General features: G+C 41.7%; 1 protein-coding gene across 5 annotated transcripts in view; it reads right to left on the bottom strand.

The window, feature by feature from the left end:
• Positions 1–15,111: 15,111 nt before the first annotated feature.
• FGD5 (FYVE, RhoGEF and PH domain containing 5) overlaps positions 15,112–26,643 on the bottom strand; it is a 183,181-nt gene continuing 171,649 nt past the window's right edge. For 2 of the 5 annotated variants that reach the window (XM_025189555.3, XM_025189554.3), the window contains exons 17-21: positions 23,755–23,857; positions 21,742–21,898; positions 19,740–19,868; positions 17,342–17,490; positions 15,112–16,048 (exon numbers count right to left, since the gene is read on the bottom strand). In XM_025189555.3, the coding sequence (XP_025045340.3) occupies positions 15,942–16,048; positions 17,342–17,490; positions 19,740–19,868; positions 21,742–21,898; positions 23,755–23,857 (645 nt within the window). In that variant the 3' untranslated portion in view covers positions 15,112–15,941. The remainder of the gene's footprint in view (positions 16,049–17,341; positions 17,491–19,739; positions 19,869–21,741; positions 21,899–23,754; positions 23,858–26,643) is intronic. The other 3 variants (XM_006132845.5, XM_025189558.3, XM_006132847.5) reach the window with 3 other exon arrangements.

The following is a 26,643-nucleotide window of genomic DNA, read 5'->3' as shown; positions in this document are numbered from 1 at the left end:
TTATGCTTAACAGTCACCAAAAGCATGTACTTCAGGCTCATAACTGTGGCTTTTACTTGAGTAAAACTCACTGAAGTCTCTGGGAAGTACAATAGGCAGCCTTTACTCAAAAGATTATATCTTAAAGCCCACACACGGACATGCCTTGTTGGTTTTCACATAAACAGTGGCAAATTGAAATGTTGAGCTAACCTTTTTATTAGCAAAAATGCATTCTTTGATCTTGGTGATATAATTTTTGGAGCAATATTGGGTGAGATTTCTAATATTCTGGTATTGAATTAACAACCAGCTGGGGGTCTGATTACAGTTTTGAAGATGCTACATTGTGCTATGAAGCTTTTTTTTTCTTGCCTGGGAGCAGGTCTATAACCCCCCCCCTCCAATAATATTTACTGTTAAAAAAATTATTCACTGTTGCATTCTTACTTAAATAGCTTAAGTGTGTGAAAGTCTTGGTTAATAAGCTCCTAAGCCATAAGTAAGGGATATATGTTATGGGGGGGGGGCACTCCTTTTTTTTTTTATTTAGAAACTAGCATATTTACCCGATGTTGCCTGGGGTTTTATGGAGAGGCTCAGGGTAGGGAGCTGGAAATGTGGTGGGAGCAGGAGTCAGGGTTGGGGGATGAGGAGGGGTTCTGGACAGGGGACTGTGTGGGAGGAGAGAATGTGGGGAGGGCAAAGGCTCCCTTCTCCCTCTCCCCCCCCCCCAAAAAAAAAATCGTACCAGGGCTTCTTGCTTCTCTGGCTCCTCCTGTCAGGGAGTGAGAGTAAAGTGCACAGCTAGCCTACCCCTGTCCTCCACAGCCAGAGTGAGGGAGGCAGCAAGCTATGCACTTTCCCCTTGCTCCCTGATGAATGGGAACAGCCAGTACTGTGCTTCATATGAATCCGGGTAAGAGGGTTTCAGTCCTTTCTACCCTCCCTAAAGGGCGCTAGGATGTGGAGAGGCTTTGGGCGGGGCATTTTTGGATGGGAAGGAGTGTCCTGGCCAGCCCTTCACTTGTCTGGTAATTGTCTCTTTTCTGTATGGTTTTATGAGAAGCAATCCCATTCCAGGCACAACCAAACCCTTAGGCTGCTTTGAGTTATGGTAACAGGAAGCTGTATACCAAATTTGGTCCTAGCTTTTACCATCTAGGAGTTCTCCAAGAAACAAACCCACACACACACACACACTCAAATATATATTAGATTGGTAAAATCAACATTTATTAAGCAAATTTTCGTGTCTCCTCAGGCTTCATATGAAAAAATTCTGTTCAATTAAAAAAAATGCTTAATGTATAAGAATAGTATTCTTTGATAATGCCAGTAATACTTGAAAGGAAGAAGTAGAATCTTGCTAATTCATACTAAGGAGTGGGAGATGCTTTACTAAATAGTGTACATGAAAAAGGAGATTTTAAAGGATTATGGAAACTATATTAAATCTTCCATAATATGAGAACAGGTGTCACTCAGCTAAATTTAATTGTTGCATCAGTATAGAAATCTTACCCCACTATGGTCCTGAATAGGTAAGATCATTATGGGCTCTAGAACTGGATGATGCACTAAATGTTGTGACAGTATTGCAGGATCCCTTTTCTAGATTATTGTATCCCTTTCAGGAGTCTGATTTGTCTTGTGTACCCCCAAGTTTCATCTCACTTAAACTACCTGCTTAGAAAATTTACCAAATTATAAATGTCTCAGTGCACTGTTAACAAAAAATTGCTTACTTTCTCATTCTTAGCATATAATATGAAACAACTGGAATATTATAGGACTATAATAGAGTTTAAAGAGAAGCTAGATAATTTCATGGAGGTTAGGTCCATAAAAGGCTATTAGCCAGGGGATAAAATGGTGTCATTGGCCTCTGTTTGTCAGAGGCAGGAGACAAATCACTTGATCATTGTCTTCGGTCAACCCTCTCTGGGGCACCTGGTGCTGGCCGCTGTCGGCAGACAGGATACTGGGCTAGAAGGACCTTTGGTCTGACCCAGTTCGGCTGTTCTTATGTTATGTTATGTATTAATATTGTGCTACTTTTTCCAGTGTATAGTATTTAGAGCAGTACAGGCAGTCCCCGGGTTACGTACAAGATAGGGACTGTAGGTTTGTTCTTAAGTTGAATTTGTATGTAAGTCGGAACTGGTACATATTGTAGGGGAAACTCTAGCCAAACATTTCTCCAGAGCTCAGTTTTATTCTCCCACACCTCACTTCCCTCAGTCCTTTATTCTCAAGCTAAGGTGTCTGCTGAGAAAAGCCGCTCCGCGTCTCCCTGGTCTGCTGGGGGGGGGCACTAGCTTCACGTCTCCCTGGTCTGCTGGGGGGAAGCAGCTAGTGCGGGGTTGCCTCACCCCGTTTGTAAGTAGGGATCCGATGTAAGTCGGATCCATGTAACCCGGGGACTGCCTGTATAAGCAAATCTTTGTATGGAATTTTAGTTTGTACAGACTCAGTGCTTTTTTATGTAGCCTCTTGTAAAACTAAGCAAATATCTAGATGAGTTGATGCAGAAGACTTTGGCATGCCCCAGAGTTACACATACCTCTTTATGTATTTATACAGAACATTTTTGTATGTCAGTACAGGGGTTCCCTATGCACTTGTGGCTGAGTGTACTAAGAGGGTACTTGTGTTGACAAGGGTCACATAGTTACATAGTGCAGATATTTTTTTAAAAGTTAAATATTTTTATGATCAATAGTAAGTAAAATAATTGTATTTGGTTGGAAAATGTTTAATCAATTCTTATGCTTTAGGGTATGAACTAATATGGGGACCAGAAAGGTCTGTCCTCATTGTACAGTTGAATACACAGGCATTTCATTTATTTATTTATTTATTATTTAACTTTAAATCCTAGGGTCAGGGTGACTATCGAAAGAAGGATATTGAATTTGGACTCCTGGGCTATGTGGTAAAATACATTATTTCATAGATTTGAGTTCTGTAAATAGATTACTAATATTGCTTGAGAGCACAGCAGACCAAAAGGTATCTTTTAAACCATTTCTGCATATCAGACAAACTAGGGGGCTGTACCCCCTCCTTGCTACGCTCGCCCCTTCCCCCCTCCCGTGGGGTAGGCAACCCCTGGCGCTCTGCCTGGCCACTGGGGAGGGCTGGGCTGCGGCCACGCCAGCCTTTGCCCTTTCTCTTCACCCCCCCCTCAGCTGCGCCACCCCAGGCCCTTTTTCCTCTCTCCTCCCCCACCTCCTCCTCCCAAGCCGCACTAGCCCGGGCCCTTTTTCTCTTCCTCATGCCCTCAGCAGTGCCAGCCCAGGCCCTTTTTCCACTCCCTCTCTCCTGAGGCACACCAGCCTGGGCCCTTTCTGCACTCCCCCAGCACTGCTCCAGGGTGCCCCAACCCAAGTCCTTTTTTCTCTCTTCCCCGCCCCGGCCTTGCCATCCGGGGCCCATTCTCTCCCTCTGCCACTCCCCCTCGTCTGCGGCCTAACTGCCCCCGTCCAAGGCTGTGCCAGGCTCTGCGCTGCCCCCAGTATCCTGCTGGGGCTCTTCTGCATTTCAAAGCTGGCATCTGCATGCAGCCTGGAGTCAGCAGGACTTCCTGCTGGACTGGGGCTGCATGTGGAGTTCTGCATTCCTCCTTTGAAATATACAAGTGCCTTCTGACTAGTCGAGTAGTTGATGGAAATTCCATCGACTACTCGACTCGTCAATTAACCACTAGTTAACATCCTTAGAACGCATACAGCTAGAGATTGTTTAATGAAAAATCCCTTCAGAATTTATGAATAGGAAAGATTAATTAAATGACACTTATACAGCTACAGCATGTGTCCTCAGAACATGCTTTCTGCCAAATGTTCTATGCCAGGGGTTCTCAAACTTTGTGATACTGCGACCCCCCCCCCTCTAAATTGCTTGTGACCTCCTTTTAAGTTGCTCCCGACCCCCCACGGGGGAGGGAGGGTGTCTGGACCCACAGTTTGAGAAACGCGGTTCTATGCAATACTTAGTTTTATATTTTATAGAATCTCATTGGTAGTATTGCTTATTGTTTTTTCTTACTCCAGCTGTACTGCTGCAATAACATCTTAAGTAAAAAGTAAATTAAGAGCCATCATTCTTTCCAGGCTGTTAGTCAACGACAAGTAACAACTTTTAGCCAAAATTTGTTACTTGTGATGCAATAGTATATTACAGATATTATTCAGTGAACTGAAACTAGCCATACTCCTTAATATATGCCATACCCCCTATTATATGGCTTCAATGATTGTAAGAAGCATTCTAGAGGAGTTTTTAGTGTAAAATTCAAATGACCAGTTAGTATTTTGATTATACAACAGTATTTGTCACAGAGTTTGAGATACACTGTAAACATAATTTGGCCCCTTTGTGTATATATTATTGATAGTCTTTTTTGCGTTGTTCTGTTTTTCTTTCATAAGACCCTTGGCTCATTCAGTGTATAGGATATATTCAGCTAATTTAGTGTTTTCAAAGTGTTTATATTTTGTGGACCCCAAACATTTTGACTGGAGGTATGGGCCCCTTTGGAAATCTTAGACATGGGGAAGTCTGCAGTAGTTAAAACTGCTGTGTTAATTGAATGAGTAGCTTGAATGAGTGAAGTAAAGGGTTCTGTGGAAAAAGTAGTGTGTGATCATCTAATGAAAGTTACCAGTTAACCGTGGCCCCAGTTGGTCTGAAGCAGCCACCCTTCAGCCCAGCTGGACCTGCTGCACCATGGCCAGGGGGAGGCGGCACTTCAGACTGGCCCGATTTAAGCTGTTAACCCATTACACATAACATTTAACTGGTTAACTGATTAAATAAGATTTTACATCCCCAATCAAAATGCATTTTCATAGGCTGAATTATGGCTTTACAGTCAACTTTAATACAGGGAGTGCTTGACTTTGCAGCCATTACATTCTTTTATTGTAGTTTTTAATGTAACTTTGTGAAAAAATATGATAGAATTGATTTTTGTTTAATTATATGAAACCATATTGGTAATGTTAAATTTAAATTAACTAATCAAATAGTCGATGGGATTTCCATTGACTGTTTGATTAGTCAATAAGGGTACCTCTGCCAGGCTCCTCCTGAAGTTCAAAAGTGGAAGCCTCACATGGAACGCAGGGCCAGCAGGGGACTGGTCCTGCACTCCCTGTTGCTCCCCAGCGGGCCTCTTGTACATTTCAAAAGAAGCCACACAGGAAGCGTGGGACCGCTTCCTGTCATACCTCAGCCTTTGAAATGCACAAGACCCCCACCAGGGCTCTTGTATGCTTCAAAAGCAGAATCACAGCAGAATCAGCGTGAGCGGAGATTGCTTCAGTCCCCTCTTGTGGTGTTTCCCATTGTGCTTCTACCTCCCCTGCTTTCCACAGAGATGGTGCTAGGGGGAACCGGCTTTTAAGCGGGCTCCCCCCAGCACTAGCTGCTGCCCTCCCCCCTCGCTGTGTGTCTCTGATAGAGGCAGCAAGAGGGGAGAAGTGACTATTTGCTTATACACATTTGGAACCTTCAAAATTACAGCACTCACCTCTACCAGTTGGAACAGAGTACAGGCAGTCCCCGGGTTACGTACAAGATAGGGACTGTAGGTTTGTTCTTAAGTTGCATCTGTATGTAAGTCGGAACTGGCATCCAGATTCAGACACTGCTGAAACTGACCGCCAGTTCTGACTTACATACAGAATCAACTTAAGAACCCCAGGCGTCCCCAAGTCAGCTGCTGCTGAAACTGATCAGCAGCTGATTCCAGGAAGCCCGGGGCAGAGCAACTCTGCCTGGGGCTTCCTGTAGTCAGCGCTGGTCAGTTTCAGCAGAAGCTGACTTGGGGACGCCTGGGGCAGAGCAGCTGGGGTGCTGCCGGGTTGGTCCAGTAGTGCCCAGAGCGGGCACTGCAGGACCAATCGGCAGCGCCCCAGCTGCTCTGCCCCAGAGTCCAAAACAAAAGCCTGGTCTGCTGGGGGGGGGGGGGGGAGCACACTAGCTGCCCCCCCCCTCCCCAGCAGACCAGGGACACGGGGAGCAGAGCCTCAGAGGCGAGGGACCCCGCCGCGGCTGCGGGTTCAGTGTCTCCCAGGTGACAGGTCTGTTGGGGCACCTCTCAGTCTTTCCCAGGCTTCCTGCTGCAAAGGGATTTTTGCATCCTAGCAGCTAAAATCTGAGGGGTAATAAGCTCTTCCTATAAAGGGGCATCTGTTGGCCTCCTGGCTACCCTCTGCGACGGAACCCCGGTCCTAGCAGTAAAGTCACGGACGTTAAACCTTTTCTCAGAAACACACACACACACACCCCGACTGTCGGCAGACAATGGACAGACAGGTTCGCTCACAGTCTCAAGTATATAGTAGACGTTAACTGCAGAATTACCATCGTGTGTGTACATATGCAAAAATTGAAAGTGTTTGTGCGACTTATGTCTCTTTCTTCCTCATTCTATCCCTTCCCTATAATTTGTCATAATCTCATTGTCGTGTTTTGTATTTAGATTACAGGCCTTCTGGGGAGATACCACATCTTTGTATGTCTTGTGGTGTTGACTACAGTTTGGACTCTCTTTGCGTGTGTGTGTATAATTATATGTTACATATTAATATTAAACACACACAATAGTTTTACAGATTTTTAAACCTTTGTAATCTAGGCAATGGCTACACGGTAACCTTCTTTTGGAAAACCTTATGCAAATGAAGTGTGGTGTGGAATATCACCATGCATCATTTGCATAATTAATGAGCAGCCGCTTTTGCGCGAGAAGCTTTTGCACAAAAAGGATCTGTATATACAGTAGAAGCTGTTTGGTATATGAGCTTTTCCTACAAAAGTGGGGCTTGCCCCGCCTTTAAACCCTTCTCTTCTGGTTCACGTTGCAAATACGTTCAAAGATGGCCAAAAATGCCTCGATATCCTCATTATCCTTTCCCAACTTCTGCTGGCCAGTGTGGGTGGGCTCTCAGGTTGCTGTATCTTTTGTTGCGCTTCTAGTATCTGTTGTTGGAGTCGCTTGGAACTTTCCTCTTCTGCCAGCTCTTCCATTTGCCATGCATGGGCCACTCTCTTTCTCCTCTGCTGTCTCCATCGCTTTTTGCTCCCTTTCAGCATCCGCTTCTTTCTCCCTTTGATGCATCTTGGCAAGGGCCCTCTCTTTTTCTGCTGCCATCTCCATCTCTTTTCAATGCAGGTCGGCAAGGGCCCTCTCTTGCTCCAGCTCCATTCTCTTCAGTGCTTTCTCTCTACAGTCAATGCCTCTCTCCGTGCACAAGTCTTCTAGAGCCTTTTGATCCAGACTGTCATATAGTTGCTGACACATTGTAGTGGCTCTTTAACCCACTAACCTCTCAATACCAAATATCAAATTTAGAGCGGGTGGGATCCTGATCCAAAGCTTTAATTAACCAAGATCTGTGGATCCTGCTGACTACGCCACTGACGCGGACCAGGCTGGGTCTGGGCACAGCTGAGAGCATCCACTCAGGGCAAATTGCTCAAAACTCGGGCTCCTTCCAGACAGGTCACAAACCAGTCACACCGAACACTTCAGCTGCCAATCTGACCAGCCTGAAGCCTCACGAGCAAAACCCCTCTGACATCCCAGCTCTTCCTATGGCCCAATCAGCCCCGGGCCTAACACACAGATGAGGAGTTATAGAACCCAATCCCACCTACCCTGAACAGGTTCTTCAAGTCCCAAGAAACCAGCTGCAGGTCCCCATGAATTTACACTGGATCTTACCCACAAGACCACGCTGAGCCAATCCTTTAGAATCTACAATCTAAAGGTTTATTACTAAAAGAAAGAAAAGCATGAGAGTAAGGTTGTTAAAGGATAATACATTACATGCATAACATCACCCAGTTCTCGATACAGGCTTTTAGCAGAGATCTTATAAACTGCTATCTTAAAAGTCTCTGGTATACATACTATGTCAGGATGGGTCCACGGTTCTTTCCGGCTCCTTGTTCCCTGCATGGCTGTATCTGGGATCAGAGCTGAACTGAAGCCAACATGGAAGGTGCCACATGACACTTATATACCTCTCCTGGCATCCTCCTGGCCAGAGCAGGTCACATGGTCAAGCGACCTATCTCTCTTTCACATCCTGGCAGCCATTATGCCCTGGCTGGTTTGCAGGTATCAGTCACATTCCTCAGATGTGTATTGGCACCTAGAGCTTCATTGTCTCCTTGCTAATTACCATAGCCACTGGCTGGACATTCTTTGCCTATTGCTCTGAGACAGAGAATGTTCCAGCATCAACACAGAGTATATATTTAACTCCACATACAGATATTATACAAGTATGTGTATGGCATATACAGAATCAGTAGAACATAAGCTTTCATGTGACACCTCACATGGCCCCCTTTGTACCGACTTTTGGGGCAAACACCTCCCCTCCCCTCCCATGGGGCAGCAGTGATTTGGCTTCTCACTTTAAAATCCAGCTCTGGGTTTCTGTGAGGCGAGAAGGGTCCTTGTACCTGGTTCTCCAGCTTCAGCACAAATATCTACACAGCAATTTTAAGTTCTGAGAGCCAGAGGTAGCTGACCTGAGCAAGCCATTGTCCTGTTGTGTGGGTCTTTATTTTAGTGTAGACTAATTGTAAGAGTCTTTCCATTCGCTTTAGGAGGCTTTGGATGAGGCAGTAGATTTTGCTAATACTTTATTTGCTATCCAGGGGAGTGGGGTTTTTATTTCTAAGAAATATCTGTTTTCTGAATGAAACTTTGCTCTTTGTATGCTCCAATGAACTGCTCTTTTGCAGTGAAAAGCCCCAAGCAACAGTGTGGAAATAATTGTTCCTTTTTGGATCATGAAAGATTTTTTTAAATACATTTAGTGCTTGTAAAGTATAATCTATCATCCCATGAAACAAAATTCTTTTGTCTATACAAATAGTAAATGAAAAGCCAGTGCAAGGTTTTAAACACTGTCCATTTAATGTGCCCCGATGCTCATGTGCATAGATGACCTCTCATCACGACATACTGTAACATTCAAATGAGTATTTGGTTATTCTGTTGGGACTCAAATGTGGGGTTAAAATTATTTCCAGTTCCTGTGGCTCTTTCATTATGAGGGCAGTTTCTGCTAGCATCTTGACTATAACAATAATGTATTTTCTGATTGATCTGGCCTTTTTTTGTACAGTTAATTGAAACTGTCTTCATTTTCGTGGTGTATGCATGTTAACAAGAGGGAGGAAAGGACATAAAGGTGAAAGGAAAACACTGGACAAATGTATCCTGTAAATAAAGGGCCTAAAGAAATCTTCAGCACAGGGCAGACACACATTGTTGACTTACCAACACACACAAAAAAGAGTAACAGAATCTGATTTTAAATCTTACGAGGGAGCTGCTCTCTGCTCACTACAGTCGTGAACTTTCTCTCTCTGTTTTTGCTGCCAGAGAGCCTGATGAAGTCATTCTCTCTTGCGGTGGGATTTGCAAACTAGATAGTTAAGTGATACTATGTGAAGTAGAGCAGGCTGGAAAACAACGTTTCCTATTCATGACAGCTTTTAAGGCCTTGAAAGTTGTTTTCATCCTGCAGTGGGATAGAAACAAAACCTCTTATGTTTTTATGGAACAGAATTGTGTCAAAAGTCAGGATTGGATTTAAAAAAAACCAACAACAACAAAAGCAGTGACCTGTGAACCCATCATGGATATGAGATGCCTCGTTGAAAACTTAAGTCAAAAGCAGATAAGTCCCCTGAATTGCACTGGGAGAGAACACCCTTTTAAAAACATTTCATTTTTAAGAGTACTGAAATTCACTTGAGGATTGTGTGTGTCTGGGGGGGAGGTGCAGTAGCCCCTAGAGGAATCCCTGGTGCAGGGCACAGCATATGCTTAGTATATGTGGTTCTACTGTGCCTCTCTTCATACCTCCCAACATAGGCAAACTGGAACCAGGCATATCAGTGACTGGACCTGATTCACATTATAAAGAATCTGCCACAAGTTAGAACAGCCTCTGAAACAGTTGAAACGTAAACCATGGCTACACTGGTGCCTGGAAGAGTCCCTTAAAGCTATTTTGTTCCCAATCAGTTATAATATTGGTATTCCTGTGATACAATTCACAGAGCTCTGTATTCTTCATTTTGGCTCTTTTTAAATAGAAGTGTCAGTGAGACTGTTTGTGGATTAGTATTGATTACCACGAGCAAAGCTATCAAAATTCTGTCTAATGTTAATATACCACTAATACATCCTGAGAAGTTGTAGCCAAGATGATCTAAGAGAAGAGATTTATGAGAAGGTGCACAAATTTACAGACAGTGGACAGTGTGGCTGTGTCTACATTGGCGCGATCTTGTGCCAAAGCGGCTGCTTTTGTGCAAAAACATGCTGCATGTCTACACTGGCGGGGAGTTCTTGCGCAAGAACACTGACATTCTAATGTGTGAAATCAGGGCTTCTTGCGCAAGAACTATGATGCTCCCGCTCAGGAATAAGCCCTCTTGCGCAACTGTTCTTGCGCAAGAGGCCAGTGTAGACAGGCAACATGAATTTCTTGTGCAAGAAAGCCTGATGGCTAAAATGGCCATTGGAGCTTTCTTGCGCAAGAGAGCATCTACACTGGCATGGATGCTCTTGCGCAAAAGCACATCTCTTGTGCAAATGCATATGCCAGTGTAGACGCTCTCTTGCGCAAATACTTTTAACCGAAAATTTTTTCCATTAAAAGTATTTGCGCAAATTCATGCCAGTCTAGACGCAGCCCTGCAGTATAGACATAGTCTCTGTGTGTGCCAAGAAGAAAGGATGGCTCCAAAGCAATGAGAAAAAGTGCCGAATTATCCTCAGAAGTGGTACTTACAATTTGGCATGGAAAACAATTGAAGAACATTTTTAAAAAAATGGAAAAAAGTTTTAATATGTCAGGATGTAGATGGAAAAAGTCTGGTTGTTATAGCAGTATAAATAATGTCAGCAGTTAGCAAAGCAAACAGGACATTGTGCTAAATCACTGGAATAACATCAGACCAGAATGCCACTAAATGTCTGATATAGTGAGCACAGTTTTAGATGCCTTATTATAAGCACTATAATAGAAACATTTCAAAAGTCCAGACAAGAATAACTAGTGATAAAGAGATAATAGCAAAGTGAAGAGCATTGTTATCCACAAGGGAATCAGAAAGGAGACATATGAGAGAGGTACATGTACCAGTAATTTAGAGCAGAATAGAGAGAGCCACAGGCCAAACCAAGGTACCTCTTTTGTGAGATTAAGCACCTTTTGTAAAAAGGATTTACCAACACTAATCCCATTTCTGCCTGTATAAGTGTGCGTTTGACTAGGTTCAGTAGGACAAAATGTTGGACTGAAATGGAATGAAATTTTCCCCTTTTTTTGTTTCTGTGCTAAAACAGTTTACATCTGTGTCCAAAGTGCTGGTGATTGGTGGCAGTATGCAGCAATCTCTAGCAGAAACAGGGTTCTGTGCAGTATGGATTGAAATGTGGTTACAGCATTATGTAAAGTTCTGCTACCAACTTCAGACTTGATGTGTTCATCTCTTCACACTAACACAGGTGTTTCACTTTCTCACTTTGATACAACCACATCTTTTTGGAATGGAGGTAACACTGGGAGTTTTAAAGGAAGTGCTTTCACAGGATTTTTCAGGGTTCTAGCTTGTAGCTTAAATTATTTTGAAATGTTTTTGAAGGTGTGTGCTGGTTCCTTTCTGAAACTGCTTTGCAGTTGCTGTCAAAAATGTATGAAAGTGCCAGCTTTTCAGATTTGAGCTGTTGCTTTTTTGTTTTTGTTTTGTTTCCTATTGCCCTTACTCAAGCATTATATTCCAGTGTAGGCATGGTTGTGTTCCATTCTTGGTAGGTTATCATTTCTGTTCTATTTGGGCAAAGGAACACAGAGATGAATATTTTCCATTCTATTTCTTTCTTTCCTAATGAAGGTATTACCAGATTAGAGGTTTTAGAGCCAAATCACTTAGCGTTCATGAAAGAAGTTTAAGAGCATTTTGCTATGTAATCTACAGAAAAGGAAATCTATCAGAGAAACAAATATGTGCTTTCTGAAAACTCTGTCTATGCATATAGTTTTGTCAGTAGTAGTAAAATGTTTTCAGTCTTCTGGTAACTTTACAATTTGCAGCTGCCTGACTACACTGAATGCATGCTACCATAGAAATAACATTCTACTCTGAGGATGGTGACTTTTAGAAAATGTGGAGCACATGCCTTCTGAAAACTGCGCCCTATTAAGATGTCTCCATTCAAAAACCAAAAATCACTATAACTTTTTAAAAATTAGGCTCTGTTGGTGGCCTCTTTCCCAGTTTCCCACCGGGACTATTGTCCTAGAGCTGAGCTAGCCCATCATAAGTACTTATGTGCTCCCTATTGCGATAGTATGTGAATTCTTTAAAATCTTTAACGTGTTTACCCTCACAACGCTCCTATGAATAGGGCCCTACAAAATTCGTGGTCCATTTTGGTGAATTTCATGGTTGTGGTAATTTAAAAATAGTGAGTTTTACAGTTTCAGATATTTACATTTGAAGTTTCACAGAGTTGTAACCCTGGGGGTCCCAACCTAAAATGGAGTTGTGGGAGGTTGTAAAGCCATTGTAATATAGCCTTTGGATTGCCACCCTCTGCACTGCTTTCAGAGCTGGGCTCTGAAGGCAGCAGCCATGGAGCTTCCTGCAGCTGGGGAGGTATCCGGAGATGGGGCTTCCCCCCCACCCCGCCTTAGAGTAGCCATGCAGGTGAAAAGGAAGTCCTGTCCCTCACCAGATCCACTGGAACTTGCAGCTGAGCCCAGTACACAGTAGAAGCCCTTGTCTGGGGCACCCCCAGCTCAGTTTCTCTCCCTTTCCTACTATATCTAGATTTCATGGGGGAAGAGCTGATTTTTGCAGTCCAGGATGTGTTTTTCACAGCCTTGGATTTGGTAACACCCTACTTGTGAGAGATGGAAGTGCTAGAATTCTCATTTTACAGATGGAAAATGGAGTCAGAGGCTATTTGACCTGCCCAAGGTCACATAGGAAGTCAAAGAAGGGACTTGAACCCTCTTCTCCCATGTCCTAATTAACATCCTAACTATTGGACACAGCCTTCATTCTCTCCTTTTCAATATACAGTAGACTTCCGATAATCCAGCACCCTTGGGACTCAAGGGGTGCCGGATTATCGGATATGCCGGAGTATCGGGAGGTACTCCAGTGGGGTGCTGTGACAGATCTGCCGGAACCGCACTGCGTGGGGGGGGTCGTCGGGGAACAGCGCAGGGAGGGGCGAACCTTCCGCAGTGTTGCGGGGAGGCAGTGGAAGCCCCATGCAGCCAGCTTGCAACTGGGGAAACTTGTAAGCTGCGGCGGCGGAGAGGGGGTGAGAGGCAGGCAGCTGTTTAAGGCGGGCGGGGGTGGAGGGGTTGGCGGGGAACGCTGCCTGCCTCTCGCCCCCTCACCACCGCTGCTTACAAGTTTCCCCACTTGCAAGCCGGCTGTGCGGGGCTTCCACCGCCTCCCCGCAACATGGCGGAGGGTTCTCCCCCTCTCCGTGCCGTTCCCTGCCGACCGACTCACCACCTCCCCTCCGCTCCCCTCCCCTCCCCTCCTCCAGCCGGCCTGCCTTCCTTCCTTAAACAGCTGCCTGCCTCTCGCCCCCTCTGGGCAGCTCCAATTGTCTGGCTGGCCGGAGCACTTCCGGGTTCCACTTGGTGCTGGACTATCACGAGTGCCGGACCACTGGATGCCAGACAGTTGGAGTTTTACTGTACATGGTATTGGAGATTCCCATTCTTAGAGATTTGGACACAACAGTCTCAAAATAAGTGCTAGTTAATTCCAAAGGAGCGTGTGTTCTGCTAAAGTGAAAATAGGAAGAAAATAATATGCTCATTAATAAAGGAAAAACCAATGAAAGTGGAATTATATGTTGCTTTTTATTTTTCCACATTACTTAAAACAAGAAGTTTAATAGCATTGTATTTTTTACAACAAAATATTTTCATGTATTCGTTTCCTGTCCGTTATTGAAAACTTCATACAAGTCACTAAGGCCCAGATTAAAGTATTTAGGGACCTAACTCCTATTGATTTCAGTGAAAACAGCTGATTTCTGTGGGTGAGTTAGGCACTCAAATACCTTTGAGGATTTTGGCCTAAATGTCAGCACCTAAATGTTCATAATACTGTTGTTTCTAACTCAGTTTCCTTTGAACCCTTGGTTAGTGATTTAACATTCTTTGTTTTTGTCAGTGCAAATCCAACAAATGATTTTTAAAGAGAAAAAGTAATAAAATAAAACAAAACATTTACAGTCCAATGGAAGCAAGGCTATAATTGTAATACAAAATGTACAGAGTTATTAGTTTATCCACTTTTAAGATAATACAAAAACTTTATTCTTTTTATAATTAATTCGTCTTTGCATATGGTGGTGCTTTATGCAACAGAGTATCAGAAATTGAGATGTATTAACAAAACTAGATAACCATGTTTCACTGTTTGATCCATATTTGATTTTTTTAAATGTGTAATTATTATTTTCCAAATGATGAATAGACCTGACTTTAGTTTCACCTGAATACATTTTTGTAAACTTTTAAAAAATATGGACAATTCTAACCAGTCACCATTTGAACCAGAAATTCATGCTTTGATGTAAATTACCAAAGAAAAATATATAAAAATGCTAGTAACTACATTTTCCCCAAAACATATTTTAATGTAAGTAAATCCTTGACACTGATATTTTATGCAAAGATATACTTTTACCATAATTGTTGTATTTCTCATTCTAGTATTAGAAGTGTATGAAATTAAATTATTTTATTGCAGTGTTTATAACATTGTGGTTTTTTCCCCCCTCCATTCTTTAAAAAAACAACCCCCAAAACACAACACAGTCTGCAGGGCTAAATCCTCAAGTGGTGTAAATCAGGATGGCTTCATTGACTTGAGTGAAGCTATGCTGATGTACAGCAGAAAAGGGTCTGCACAACAGCGTTTAGCCACACGATTTCCAAAGCACTTTGACCGAGCATGTTAGGATAACTGTTTTTGTCAGCCAGCATATCTATTACTCTATGCTGGTAACAGGAATTTGATTTTTGATATTATTTATCAAAAGCCATCAAAAGCAGTAACAACATGGCGTCTTAAAATAAAAATGTTCGATCAGATATTTAATAATCTAACACTCATAAGTAGATCAGTGTCAAGTGAAAACTGTCTTAGGGTTTACAATAAATTAAAATATTCTTTGGATTTCAAATTAATACAGTCTGTAGGGGAAAACAGTTTTCGACATGTGGGCTTGGAGAGTGCATTTTAAAGTACTGTAATTGTAAAATCTGAAATGTATTAAATAAATTACACAGTGACTTATGTAAAATTATAAATTGGTAAGTAATCACCCTGGATACTAGCCATTGGCGTACTGGCAGATCATATGTAGTGCATTGCAGGTATTCATTCATTGTGGAAGCAACTTAACATATGCTGCACATAACTTCACACTGGCACTTGTTAATAGACTGATGGTAAATCAGTCCACAGAACTCCTTGGAAAACATGAAAAAAATGAAGCTGTAGTACAATAAAACAATAAAGTGCTTTAAATGAGAATCTGTGGTTTACTGCATTGTTTCTTAGTTAACGGTAGATACTAAAACCAACAAAATGAAAATTGATCATTCCCTAGGATAAGTAAAACTGAACCCGTTACTTACTGCTAGCCAGTACTTCCATGCGAGTTCAGAAAAAATTGATTTCAAATTCTTTTCTTGTCTTGATGTTAAAATGCAATTCTCTGGGATTAAGGGAGTGGTTTATAGTGCAGGTTGAATTTGCACAGACAGAGGCCCAAATTTGGACTTAAAAGGAAGGAAGCAAAAAGACAGCAATCTGGAAACAGTTCCTATCCAGTGTGTATAACCAAGTGGTTTGAAATACACTACTCTTTAGCTTGAAACAGAATGGGAATGTAAAGAAATCTGAGAGATTTTTCCAAGTCCTTTTGATTGATTACTGCTATAATATGGTTGCTTCTTCCATGGCTTTAATCCACCTGAAAAAAAAGTAGAGGAGACAGATTTTATTTCATGGATCAAGCCAGTACATATATTAAAAATCACAGGGCTCAGAAGGCTATACTGCATACAATAGCCTTGTCTAAAGAGGAAGTTTGGACTGGGGATTAGAACAGGGTCCTGAAAGCTAAAACTCCTAGATTCCATTGTCAGCTTTGCCACTGACCTACTGTGTAATCTTGGGAAAATTACATGAGAGAGAGAGATGTCATAGAAGTAGGAGGGAGAGGGAAAACAAATTTCCATAACCATACGCTCTCCTGCGTGCTGTGATGTAGCAGGGCCAGAAGGCAGTAGGAGAGTGATAAGTGGGAAGTATATAAACCTAGGGTAGATCAGAGTTTTATGCCCTGTGGGCTCAGGAGATTACTACAGGTTAATTAAAACACCTGGAGCCAATTAAGCTCCTGCTAGGGGTCTAATAAAAACACCCTGAGACAGGAAACTGTGCTTGAGCAGGGGCATTCCCCAGACACAGAGTACTGAGAGAAACCTTGTCCAAGGGGAAAGGTGCTAGCCCAAGGGAAAGAATCCTGGCTCCAAATGCTTAGCCACTATCCATAGGACCCCTGGCCTGGGAGCTATGGTAGAAGGTGGGCCTGAGTCCCTTCCCCGCTTCCTTTCCCCACATAGGCATTAGTGGAGGCATCAACACCACAAAATCCCTTCATCCCTAGAGGTTTTTAAGTCCTGGCTTGACAAAGCCGTGGCTGGAATGATTTAGTTAGGGTTGGTCCTGCTTTGGACAGGGGGCTGGACTTGATGACCTCCTGAAATCTCTTCCAGCCCTAGGGTTCTATGATTCTAAATAGGGGCAAGAGGCAGTGCCCTGACCCATCACATGAAAGAAAAGCACAGGAGCCACCATAATAGCATTGGCCATTTGCCACATGCATATTTTAAAGCATCATTTTATCATTACTTTCATGATTTTATCATGCAGTACTAGTAACAAACATCTAAAGTATAGAAAATGTTCATTTAAAAATTAAATTGTCAAACAGTGGATTTTATGGCTTAGTTGCACCTATACAAAGAAGCAAAAATTCCCATCTTGTCAAGATGGAGTAATTTCTACCTGATGTTTAATACCATCCAGACAATTGTATTATAATTGACTAACTAGCATTTCCATAGTTTCTCTTTTTCTGTAGCAGTTGCATTCAAAATGAAAGGAAATGGGAAGATATATGTTAGAGGAGTCAATAGTGCTGCTTACGCTTTCTAGTCATTCAAGAGTTAGTATGTAATTGCAATTCCACGTGCAGTACCTCTGTGCTGAATTGTTATCCTCCGCACGGAAGCTATAAAACAAGGTTTGCTTGTGGTAAAGATGGAAAACTGCATCCATACTTCCTTCCTCCTTTTCTGGGGTAACTGTGAAACCCAGCAAAGGCAGACTCTCTGTGGCGACTTTATCCTAAAATCAATGTGGGGGAGGGGACACACTTTAGAAGGAGCACTTCCAAATGGGCTGCAGTTTGTGGGGCAAAGGCTGTCTGTCCAATAGCTATAGTGTCTGACTCCCTCTTCTTGATAGGGCTTCAACAAGTTTCTGAAATTATAGTATAAAAATGAATAATCTGGTGCTGAGATGAAAATCCTGGAGAAGTATGCTGTCTAGTGAGTAGGTGCAGCCTTGCTAGCAGCAGTTCAAATGTTCCTTTTGTGTTGCTCTGCCAAGATCCTTAACTCAACCACCACTGGGATGGAATTCTCCGTATCCATTCAGCCCTGTTTAGACTACTGATGAGATTCCAATACAGGACTAGTCGTGAATGTGTTTTGTGAGGCTCATATGTAATTCACCAATCTACAGGCCACTGAGAAGATCTGATGGGAACAGTATCTGGTTACTGTTATCTTTTGGCTAGGTTTGTACTAAGGGTATAGAGATGAAAGATCCTGTATTTTATTATCTAAGCCATAATTACTGAATGCCACCTATGTTTGGTAGCAAATGACCCCCACACAACCACAGGAGTTTTTTTTAACAGCTTCATCTTCACTATATCACACAGCATGCTCACTTCTAATGACACCTCTTTACAATTTATGAGCTGGTAATGCGATTCACTGTTAATTTATTCCCAATAATTTCACTTGGCAGAGAATTCACTGTACAAATGGAATAAAAACAAAAAAGTAAAACAATAAGCCTTAATTGAATTGCAGTTAAACTGTTACTGGTGGCAGCAATTTTGGTCCTTATACCTCTATTAAAGTAATGTTGGGGTTTTGTTTTTGGTCTGTTCAGCTTCCGAAGGGTAGCCAACTTAATCTGTAGCTGGAAAAATTTAAACAACGCTCATGATACCATCTACATGTTTTGTTAGTCTCTAAGGTGCTGCAAAACTATTGATGGTTAAAAGATTTAAGTTTGTCTCTTTAGTTATTGCTGTTTAAGATATAGGCAAGGCTTGGAGCATATAATGCAGTTTGGTAGCCACTGTTTTTCATATCTCATAAAGGGTTATCACTAACACTGGTGCAACCCTTTAAGGTTAGTGGAATTCTCCACCCTGTGAAGGGCATGCCTTACTGTACAGGGCCCGATTTTCTGATATGCTAAGCATAGACAGTTCCCACTGAAGTCAGTAGGAGCTACAAGTTGCCTGCACGTCTGAAAAATCAGGCTCAAGATATTTTAATCTAACTATAGAGGAAATCTAGGCTAACAGATAAAACAGAGGCCTGGGTGTCAACATTTCCTTAGTACTAGTCCTTGATCTGCCCTGACTTGTTTTGTGACTGTGGTCAAATCATGCAACCTCTTCATGCCTCAGCATCATCTATTTAGAGGTGATGATACTACTTTCCCTACCTCTCAGATATAATGAGATGTTTAAATAGTTAATGTTTGCAAAGTGTTTTGAAGATTTAAGATGCCAAGTATTATTACAATTGCTTGTAGTCTGAGCTTTGTGTCTTTAATTCAGCAAGAGGCTCTGTTTCAGGGTTTCCAGTTATGAAGCCAATCAGTCAGATCTTCTTTATCTACAAATCACGTGCAGCTGATGGCCACCCTTCCTTTTCACAGGGAAGAAGGGCCTGCAGAGGCTGCTCAGGTCACATGGAGCATGGTATGCTTCCCCTCTATTCTTCACCAGCTACCCCTCCATACTGAAGATTGTAGCTGTAGTCTGTCCCATGGGCACATCCAGTCTATCACTAGCTCCTGAAAAGTTGCCATTTTGATCTTTGATTGGATAAAGTCAGGGACTTCCTTTTTTTAGAAAGCTCTCTTATTTATGTAACAATTATCAGTTCTAAGTCACTATCTCAAAACATACAGGGATTGCACCCAAGAAAAGTCCGAGGATTTTAAGTATTTGTATTTTGATTTGCAATAGCTTGCTGGCAGATTAAACCAGGTCTCTTGTAGCTCAGCATTTACAATCAACATGGTATGTAACAAATATACAGAGGAAAAGGAATTTGGAAAGAAGGGTCAGGTGAGGGCTGTGATTGGATTTCCAGCTTCCTGGGGTATCATAACATATGAAGGTGATTGTAATGCCACTGCATCATCAGGCATATTTCCAAAAAGAATGATTACACAAGAACTTGTAGGTACACCCCTCAAATTGCATTTGTCATATGTAAGAAGTGGGAAAACAAACATGAAAACAGGACTGGGAAGTTCTGTCACATCAAGACAGGCAATACCTCACTTGCTGTGTAGGTGTAGAGGACTTTGCCTTTGATAACAAACCAGAGCTTCTTCCAGTGCCTTTTGCCTCTTTTACACCTGCTGAGATAGCCACTGATAGAAGATCCTTCTCCCGAAGCTGCCACCTGCATAGAGGATAATCAAGGAATCTATGACATCAGATGCTTTTCCCCCTCCAAAGCAGCAAGCATACCATAAACAAGGCCCATTTTTTACAAAAGGTACCCAAAGACACCTGTTGCCTTAAGAATATAACCAAGGTGTGAAAACACTGACGTGGCATAAATCGGAGAAAAATGTAATCATGAAAATACTATTCTGCATAAAAGCACTACTAGAGAATTTATCTTAGGCCAAATCTGTTCTCACTGATACCAAAGAAGCCTAATCATTTAAGCCTCTAGATTTATACTTCTCCAATTGAGGAATTTAATTTATCCCCTTTTTCTTGTCTCTTTATATATTCAAAGAAGCATGATTAAAAAGGGGAAGGATGGTGTTGAGTAAAGCAGAAGGGTTCTGGGTTCTGTAAGCTTTACAATGGATTTGTGATGTGACCTTGAGTGAGCTATCTCTCTATAACACAGTTTCATCTGTGAATAAATACTCTCCTCAATATTTTTAAATAATTGCTTCCCTGGCAGGGTGAGGGGAGGAGAATTAAAGCTTAATTAATTAGTGTTTGTAAAGACCCTTGAGCTCCTTGGGTGAAAGGTGCTATATAATTGCAATACAGTATATATTAATTATAATATTAATAAACAATACTGATACCTGAATAAAGCAGAGAGTCAACTAGGGGAATGGACTTGAAAATCAGCCTTTGATGACAGACAGAATATAGGAATTAACTATATTTATAATATTCTACTGTAGCAGTTTGGAGCATGAGAAAGTCCACCAATCCTGTGAATGGCTTTCAGATCAAGGTTATTGTAGAAAGTTTCATTTTAATAAATGTGTGCTGCTGTCTTGTAAAAGGGCAATCTCTATTTTTCCAGAATAAATGGAGCTGAAATGTAACTTCTTGAACTTTGCTTAACCCTGGTAGTCATGTTGGTTTATGCAGTATCTTCCATGAATATTTTATCTACTCTGTTTGTACAGTTATCCCTGTTCCAGCTTAACACAAACAAAGTTAAGAGACCTATGTGCCCTCCCCCTTTTCATGGAGGATAACTACATGTACCGCAATTGGTCCAGATTCTGATCTCACTGAAATCAGTTACCTGAAATTGAATTGCCAGGATAGGGCCTTACATATTTCGGTAGGCAGACTGTATGGATAGTCGGAGGATATTAATGTAGTCAGTTTTTGAATGTGATGCTTAGTTCAAGAAGGGAAAGAAATGTTTTTGGATGAATCATGGTTCCACTATGGGAGTTTTGCCATTGCTTCAGTAGGGTCAGGATTTCATCCATTTATTTCAGGTAGGGCAGGGTGAGCTATAGACAACACAATTAAATAGCTGCATTCACCAATTGCTTTGAAAGGGCTAGCTTTACTGCCCCCGCCCACCAACTCTCACTAACTGGGTCTTCATTCAATTGAAATCCAAGGGGACACACTGGAAATAAGAATTGGAGTAAGGTCACAGAGTAACTGCTGGATGACAGTGATTTCTGATCATTGCCAAACTCCTATTGTCAAACTAGTGATCTCTCATGCTTCTCCGGAGCTACTTCTCTGAGTGTGTTATTCAACCTTTAAAAGCTTGCAGGATGGAAATACATTTTACAATTTAATTGAAATTATAGGGAAAACGAAGGTTAAATGTTAAGCTGACTTGGTCTTAATAGGAAAGAGAAACTATAGCAATAGCATCAGATTTTAGTGTGTTTTTGTATTTCATCCTGTTATACCGAGTAAAATGTAATCACATGATACAGAGGATCTAGACAGTGGGTTGATCCTGCAGCATATAGAACAAATGATAAACAATGAGACTGAAAGCTACTGTGTGCCAATGCACATTTTTCTAAATCTAGTTTCCTTGCCTTTTCTCAGGCAGCGTTGATCCTACCTCCATAAGAGCAGAAGGGATCTTCTTTTGTTTCTTGAAGGATGAATAGTGAATATTGTGGAAAACTGAGGAGAAGGCACTGCCTGAAAACCTGGATGAAGTTGGAGGGAAGCTCACACTTACTGGCCGTTCTACAATAGTAGGAGAAATGGCAGGCAAAAAAGACTGGATTAACTGGTGCAAACACTTAGGTTAACATTACAACAAGAAATACTAAATTCCCAGCTAATGCAAATAATAAGAAAATGCAATTCCTCACTATAGTTGCTTAATCTTCCTTTCGCTATTTTTGATCAAACTCCGCTTTTAAGTCTAGATAGCAGAATTGCTATTCAGTGAGCTTTATGGCATTCCACAGTGGAAACATCCCCTACAAGTACATCTGGGATACAGCTTGTATAGAAGATGAGAAGGAAAATAATTATGTTATGTTGCGTTCTGACATTTAATGACCTTTGAAAGCACTGACTGTGTGTGTCTGCTGTTTGTGCACTCTACCTGTTCTGATTTGTTCCTGGGCCACCTCCATGGCAAAGAAAATAGGTTCATTTTGGGGTTGTTCTTTCAAGCCTGAACTTTTCTCCATTGTGTTCTGAGTACAGAAGACAATTTATTCCCTCGTCAGGACATGCCCTGTCACCCTATTAACGAGGACAGTATTGTACCAGTCAGTGCCATCATCTGGGTTATAGCCTTTCTGAATCTCACGTGTCACTATACATCATCTGGAAAATCTGAAGGGAGCACAGCTTTGAATCAATACAGCCTGAGTTGTCACTTGGCTCAGACCACTAAGACAGTTGCATGTCTTCCTTCTCTAAACAATAACAGTACGGCTACATCTACGGCTACGAAAAGAGCCTCCAGACTGGCGCGATCCTCCGGAATAAAGTAGGAATAAGAGATCCTCCGGAAAAGGGCTTTATTCCGGAGGATCACGCCAGTCTGGACGCTCTTTTCTGGCTTTTCCCCAAGCCGGAAAAAAAGCGGCGGCCATGTTTATTTAAATCCCGCGGGGGATATTTAAATCCCCTGCGGATTTCCCTATTCCAAAGTTAGAAATTAGCATGCCTCTTCCGAAGAAGGGGCCAGTCTAGACGTAGCCTAGATGTCTGTCATGTTGTTAAAATGGATGTATGGATCTCTTTAACCAAGATAAACTAAATTGCACATGTGCCTAAGCTCATAACAAAATAGTTCTTGCCTATAAGTTGTCCATCACAATGACCATAGCCCTTCACTATGGGAAATGGTCCTTCCTTGTAGTGAGATAGATAGTGTTTGATAGTGTCTTTAATTTTAAGACACTGCTTTGCTTTAATACAAAGAAGAGCTGTTAGCTGTAAGCAGCATGGTAGCATTGAGTGCAATTGTTTATTATTTTAGTACACCAAGAAATCATAGGAAGAATTGGAGGTTCCAGCTCACTAAGGGTGCATTTGCACTGCAGCATTATTTTGAGATAACTAGCATTTTGAAATAACAATGCGAGTGTCTATACAGCCATTCCGTTATTTCAAAATAATTTCAAAATAACAGACAGCTTATTCTGAAATCTGTAAACCTCATTCTATGAGGAATAACATCTATTCTGAAAGTCCTATGTAGACGCTCCACTGCTGCTATTCTAAGTTATTCCTCAGTGCCTCCTGGGACTCTAAATCAAGATAGCACATCTACATTAAGGAAGCCTGCCTCGGACTAATTTTGAGGCTTTCCTGCAGTGTAGATGTGCTATTTTGAAATAAGCTATTTTGGAATAACTATTCTGGAATAGCTTATTTCGAAATAAGCGTGCAGTGTAGAATTACCCTAAAAGCTTCTCAGCCGCCATGCAGTCTACTATTTCCCCCAGACTATGCATTTGTATCACTGTTAATATAGCTCATAACTATGTCTGAAGGAGAAATTCCCTGAATGGGAATCTTCTCTCTTCATATGCAGGTAACATTTTCATTCAACTCATCAAGGAATAGTGAGGACTCACCCCTTTTTCTCAGTTCTGAGTAGCAGCTGTCACAGACTTTTGCTAGTCGGTCTTTGAGGTATGTCAGGGGATGCTTGTTTCTTGAACAATTTCGACATATAATCTACCCCAGAAAAAAATATATATCTCATTCCCCCATCCCAATGTACATTACCAAACACATCCTCTGGACTGGTTAGCATGGGAGAAAGCTAAATGGGCCAAATTTGGCTCTTTGTTAAACCAGTATAAATAAGGATAATTTCCCTGATTTCATTGTAATTACTCTAGATTTCCAACAGTGTATTTAATTGTCACTTCATTGTTCTTTTTTAGGTCTAACCAAAAAATTCTCCTTTATCATGATGTCTACAAAAAACCTGACTGCTGGTATGGGTAGGCCACTGTCTATCATGCTGACGAACAAATACTCCCCTGCTGGTTTGTCTGTATCCATCTGTTATGTCTTGTCTTATACTTTGATTGTAAATTCTTTGGGAAAGAGTCTTTTTGTTCTGTTTTTACACAGTGCCTAGAACAGTGGGGGCCTAGTTCTTGATTGAGTGTCTTAGCTACAACAATAATATAAAATTACTGATAATTGTACCGTATTCTTATGGTCATCTCTCTGAGCGTTATACATTCCCTTAAATCAAAATTCATGCTGGCCATGGCACCACTAAACGGGTTGATAATGCTTATTAAAGGTATTTTCAGAAGGGAATTGGCATGTCATTCTGCTGGCTAAGGCAGGGAAGGGTTTTGTTTGTGAAACTGAAATATCATTGAACTAGGATTAATCTTTTAGTGGGCAAGGAATTTAAAATTAAAATCCAGATTACAACTATCATAGTGGAACATTGATTAGGAACTAAAATGATTAGGGGTTTCAAACAGGTCCCATATGAGGAGAGATTAAAGAGACTTGGACTTTTCAGCTTGGAAAAGAGGAAACAAAGGGGGGATATGATAGAGGTATATAAAATCATGAGTGGTGTGGAGAAAGTGAATAAGAAAAAGTTATTTACTTGTTCCCATAATATAAGAACTAGGGGCCACCAAATGAAACTAATGGGCAGCAGGTTTAAAACAAATAAAAGGAAGTTCTTCTTCACACAGTGCATAGTCAATCTGTGGAACTCCTTGCCTGAGGAGGTTGTGAAGGCTAGGACTATAACAGGGTTTAAAAGAGAACTAGATAAATTCATGGAGGTTAAGTCCATAAATGGCTATTAGCCAGGATGGGTAAGGAATGGTATCCCTAGCCTCTGTTTGTCAGAGGGTGGAGATGGATGGCAGGAGAGAGATCGCTTGATCATTACCTGTTTGATTCACTCCCTCTGGGGCACCTGGTATTGACCACTGTCGGCAGACAGGGTACTGGGCTGGATGGACCTTTGATCTGACCCAGTACGGCCATTCTTATGTTCTTATATTCTTAACATTAACTAAAATTGAAAGGCAGCAAATTTAAAATTGATCAAAAGAAATGTTTTCTTTTCACATGAAACGTAAGTAGCCTGTGAAGTTCAATATCAGAAACCATCACTGAGGTGAAGAGCTGAACTGGATTCAAAACAGGACTGGAGGTATATATAAATGCTGAAGGTACCAAGAAGGGCTATGCGCAGCTTTACCTGCTGCTCACAAACAGGGAGGAATTAGTAGGGGAAGTAGATATGGGTGGAACCTGGGAAGCAGCGACCATAAGATGATCAATTTCAGGATCCTGATGAAAGGAAGAAAGGAAAAAAGCAAAATACATTCCCTGGGCTTAAGAAAAAGCAAACTCTGACTCCCTCAGTGAACTGATTCCCTGGGCAGGATCCCCTGGGATGCAAACATGAAGAGGAAAGGAGTCCAGGAGAGCTGGCAGTATTTTAAAGAAGCCTTATTGAAGGCACAGGAACAAATCATTGCGATGCACAGTAAGAAAAACAAATATGGTAGGCGACCAGCTTGGCTTAGTGAAATTCTTGGCAAGCTTAAATACAAAAAGGAAACTTACAAGAAATGGAAACTTGGACAGATGACTAGAGAAGAGTATAGATATATTGCTCGAGCATACAGGGGGGTAATCAGGAAGGCCAAAGAGCAATTGGAATTGCAGCTAGGAAGAGATGTGAAGGGTAACAAGAAAGGTTTCTACAGGCATGGGACCCTTACTGGATAAGGGAGGTAACCTAGTGACAGATGATGTGGGTTAAGATGAAGTAATCAATGCTTTTTTTTGCCTCTGTCTTCACAGACAAAGTCAGCTACCAGACTACTGCACTAGGCAACAAAGTATGGAAAGAAGGGGGCAGCCCACAGTGGAGAAAGAACAAGTTAAGAACTATTTAGAAAAGTCAGACATACACAAGTCCATGGGGCCAGATTTAATGCATTTAAGGGTGCTGAGGGTGTTGGCAGATGTCACTGCAGAGCCATTGGCCATTATTTTTGAAAACTCATGCAGATTGGGGGACGTCCCAGATGATTAGAAAAAGGCAATTGAAGTGCCCATCTTTAAAAAAGGGAAAAAGGACAATCCAGGGAACTACAGACCTCAGTCCCCAGAAAAATCATGGAGAGGATCCTCAAGGAATCCATTTTGAAGCACTTGGAAGAGAGGAAAGTGATCAGGAATAGTCAACATGGATTCACGAAGGGCAAGTCATACCTGACCAACCTGATTGCCTTCTTTGACGAGGTAACTGTAGACATGGGGAAGTCAGTGGATGTGATATAACTTGACTTGAGCAAAGCTTTTGATATGGTCTCCCATATAATTCGTGCCAGCAAGTTCAGGAAGTATGTATTGGATAAATGGACTGTCAGGTGGATAGAGAGCTGGTTAGACTGTTGGGTTTAATGGGTAGTGATTAATGGCTCAATGTCTGGTTGGCAGTGTATTTCAAGCAGAGTACC

This window comes from Pelodiscus sinensis, chromosome 11, assembly GCF_052426305.1.
Source record: "Pelodiscus sinensis isolate ZL-2025 chromosome 11, ASM5242630v1, whole genome shotgun sequence".
Classification (NCBI taxonomy): domain Eukaryota; kingdom Metazoa; phylum Chordata; order Testudines; family Trionychidae; genus Pelodiscus; species Pelodiscus sinensis.
The sequence above is the reverse complement of the archived record's forward strand: the minus strand, read 5'-3'. Positions and strand labels throughout refer to the sequence as shown.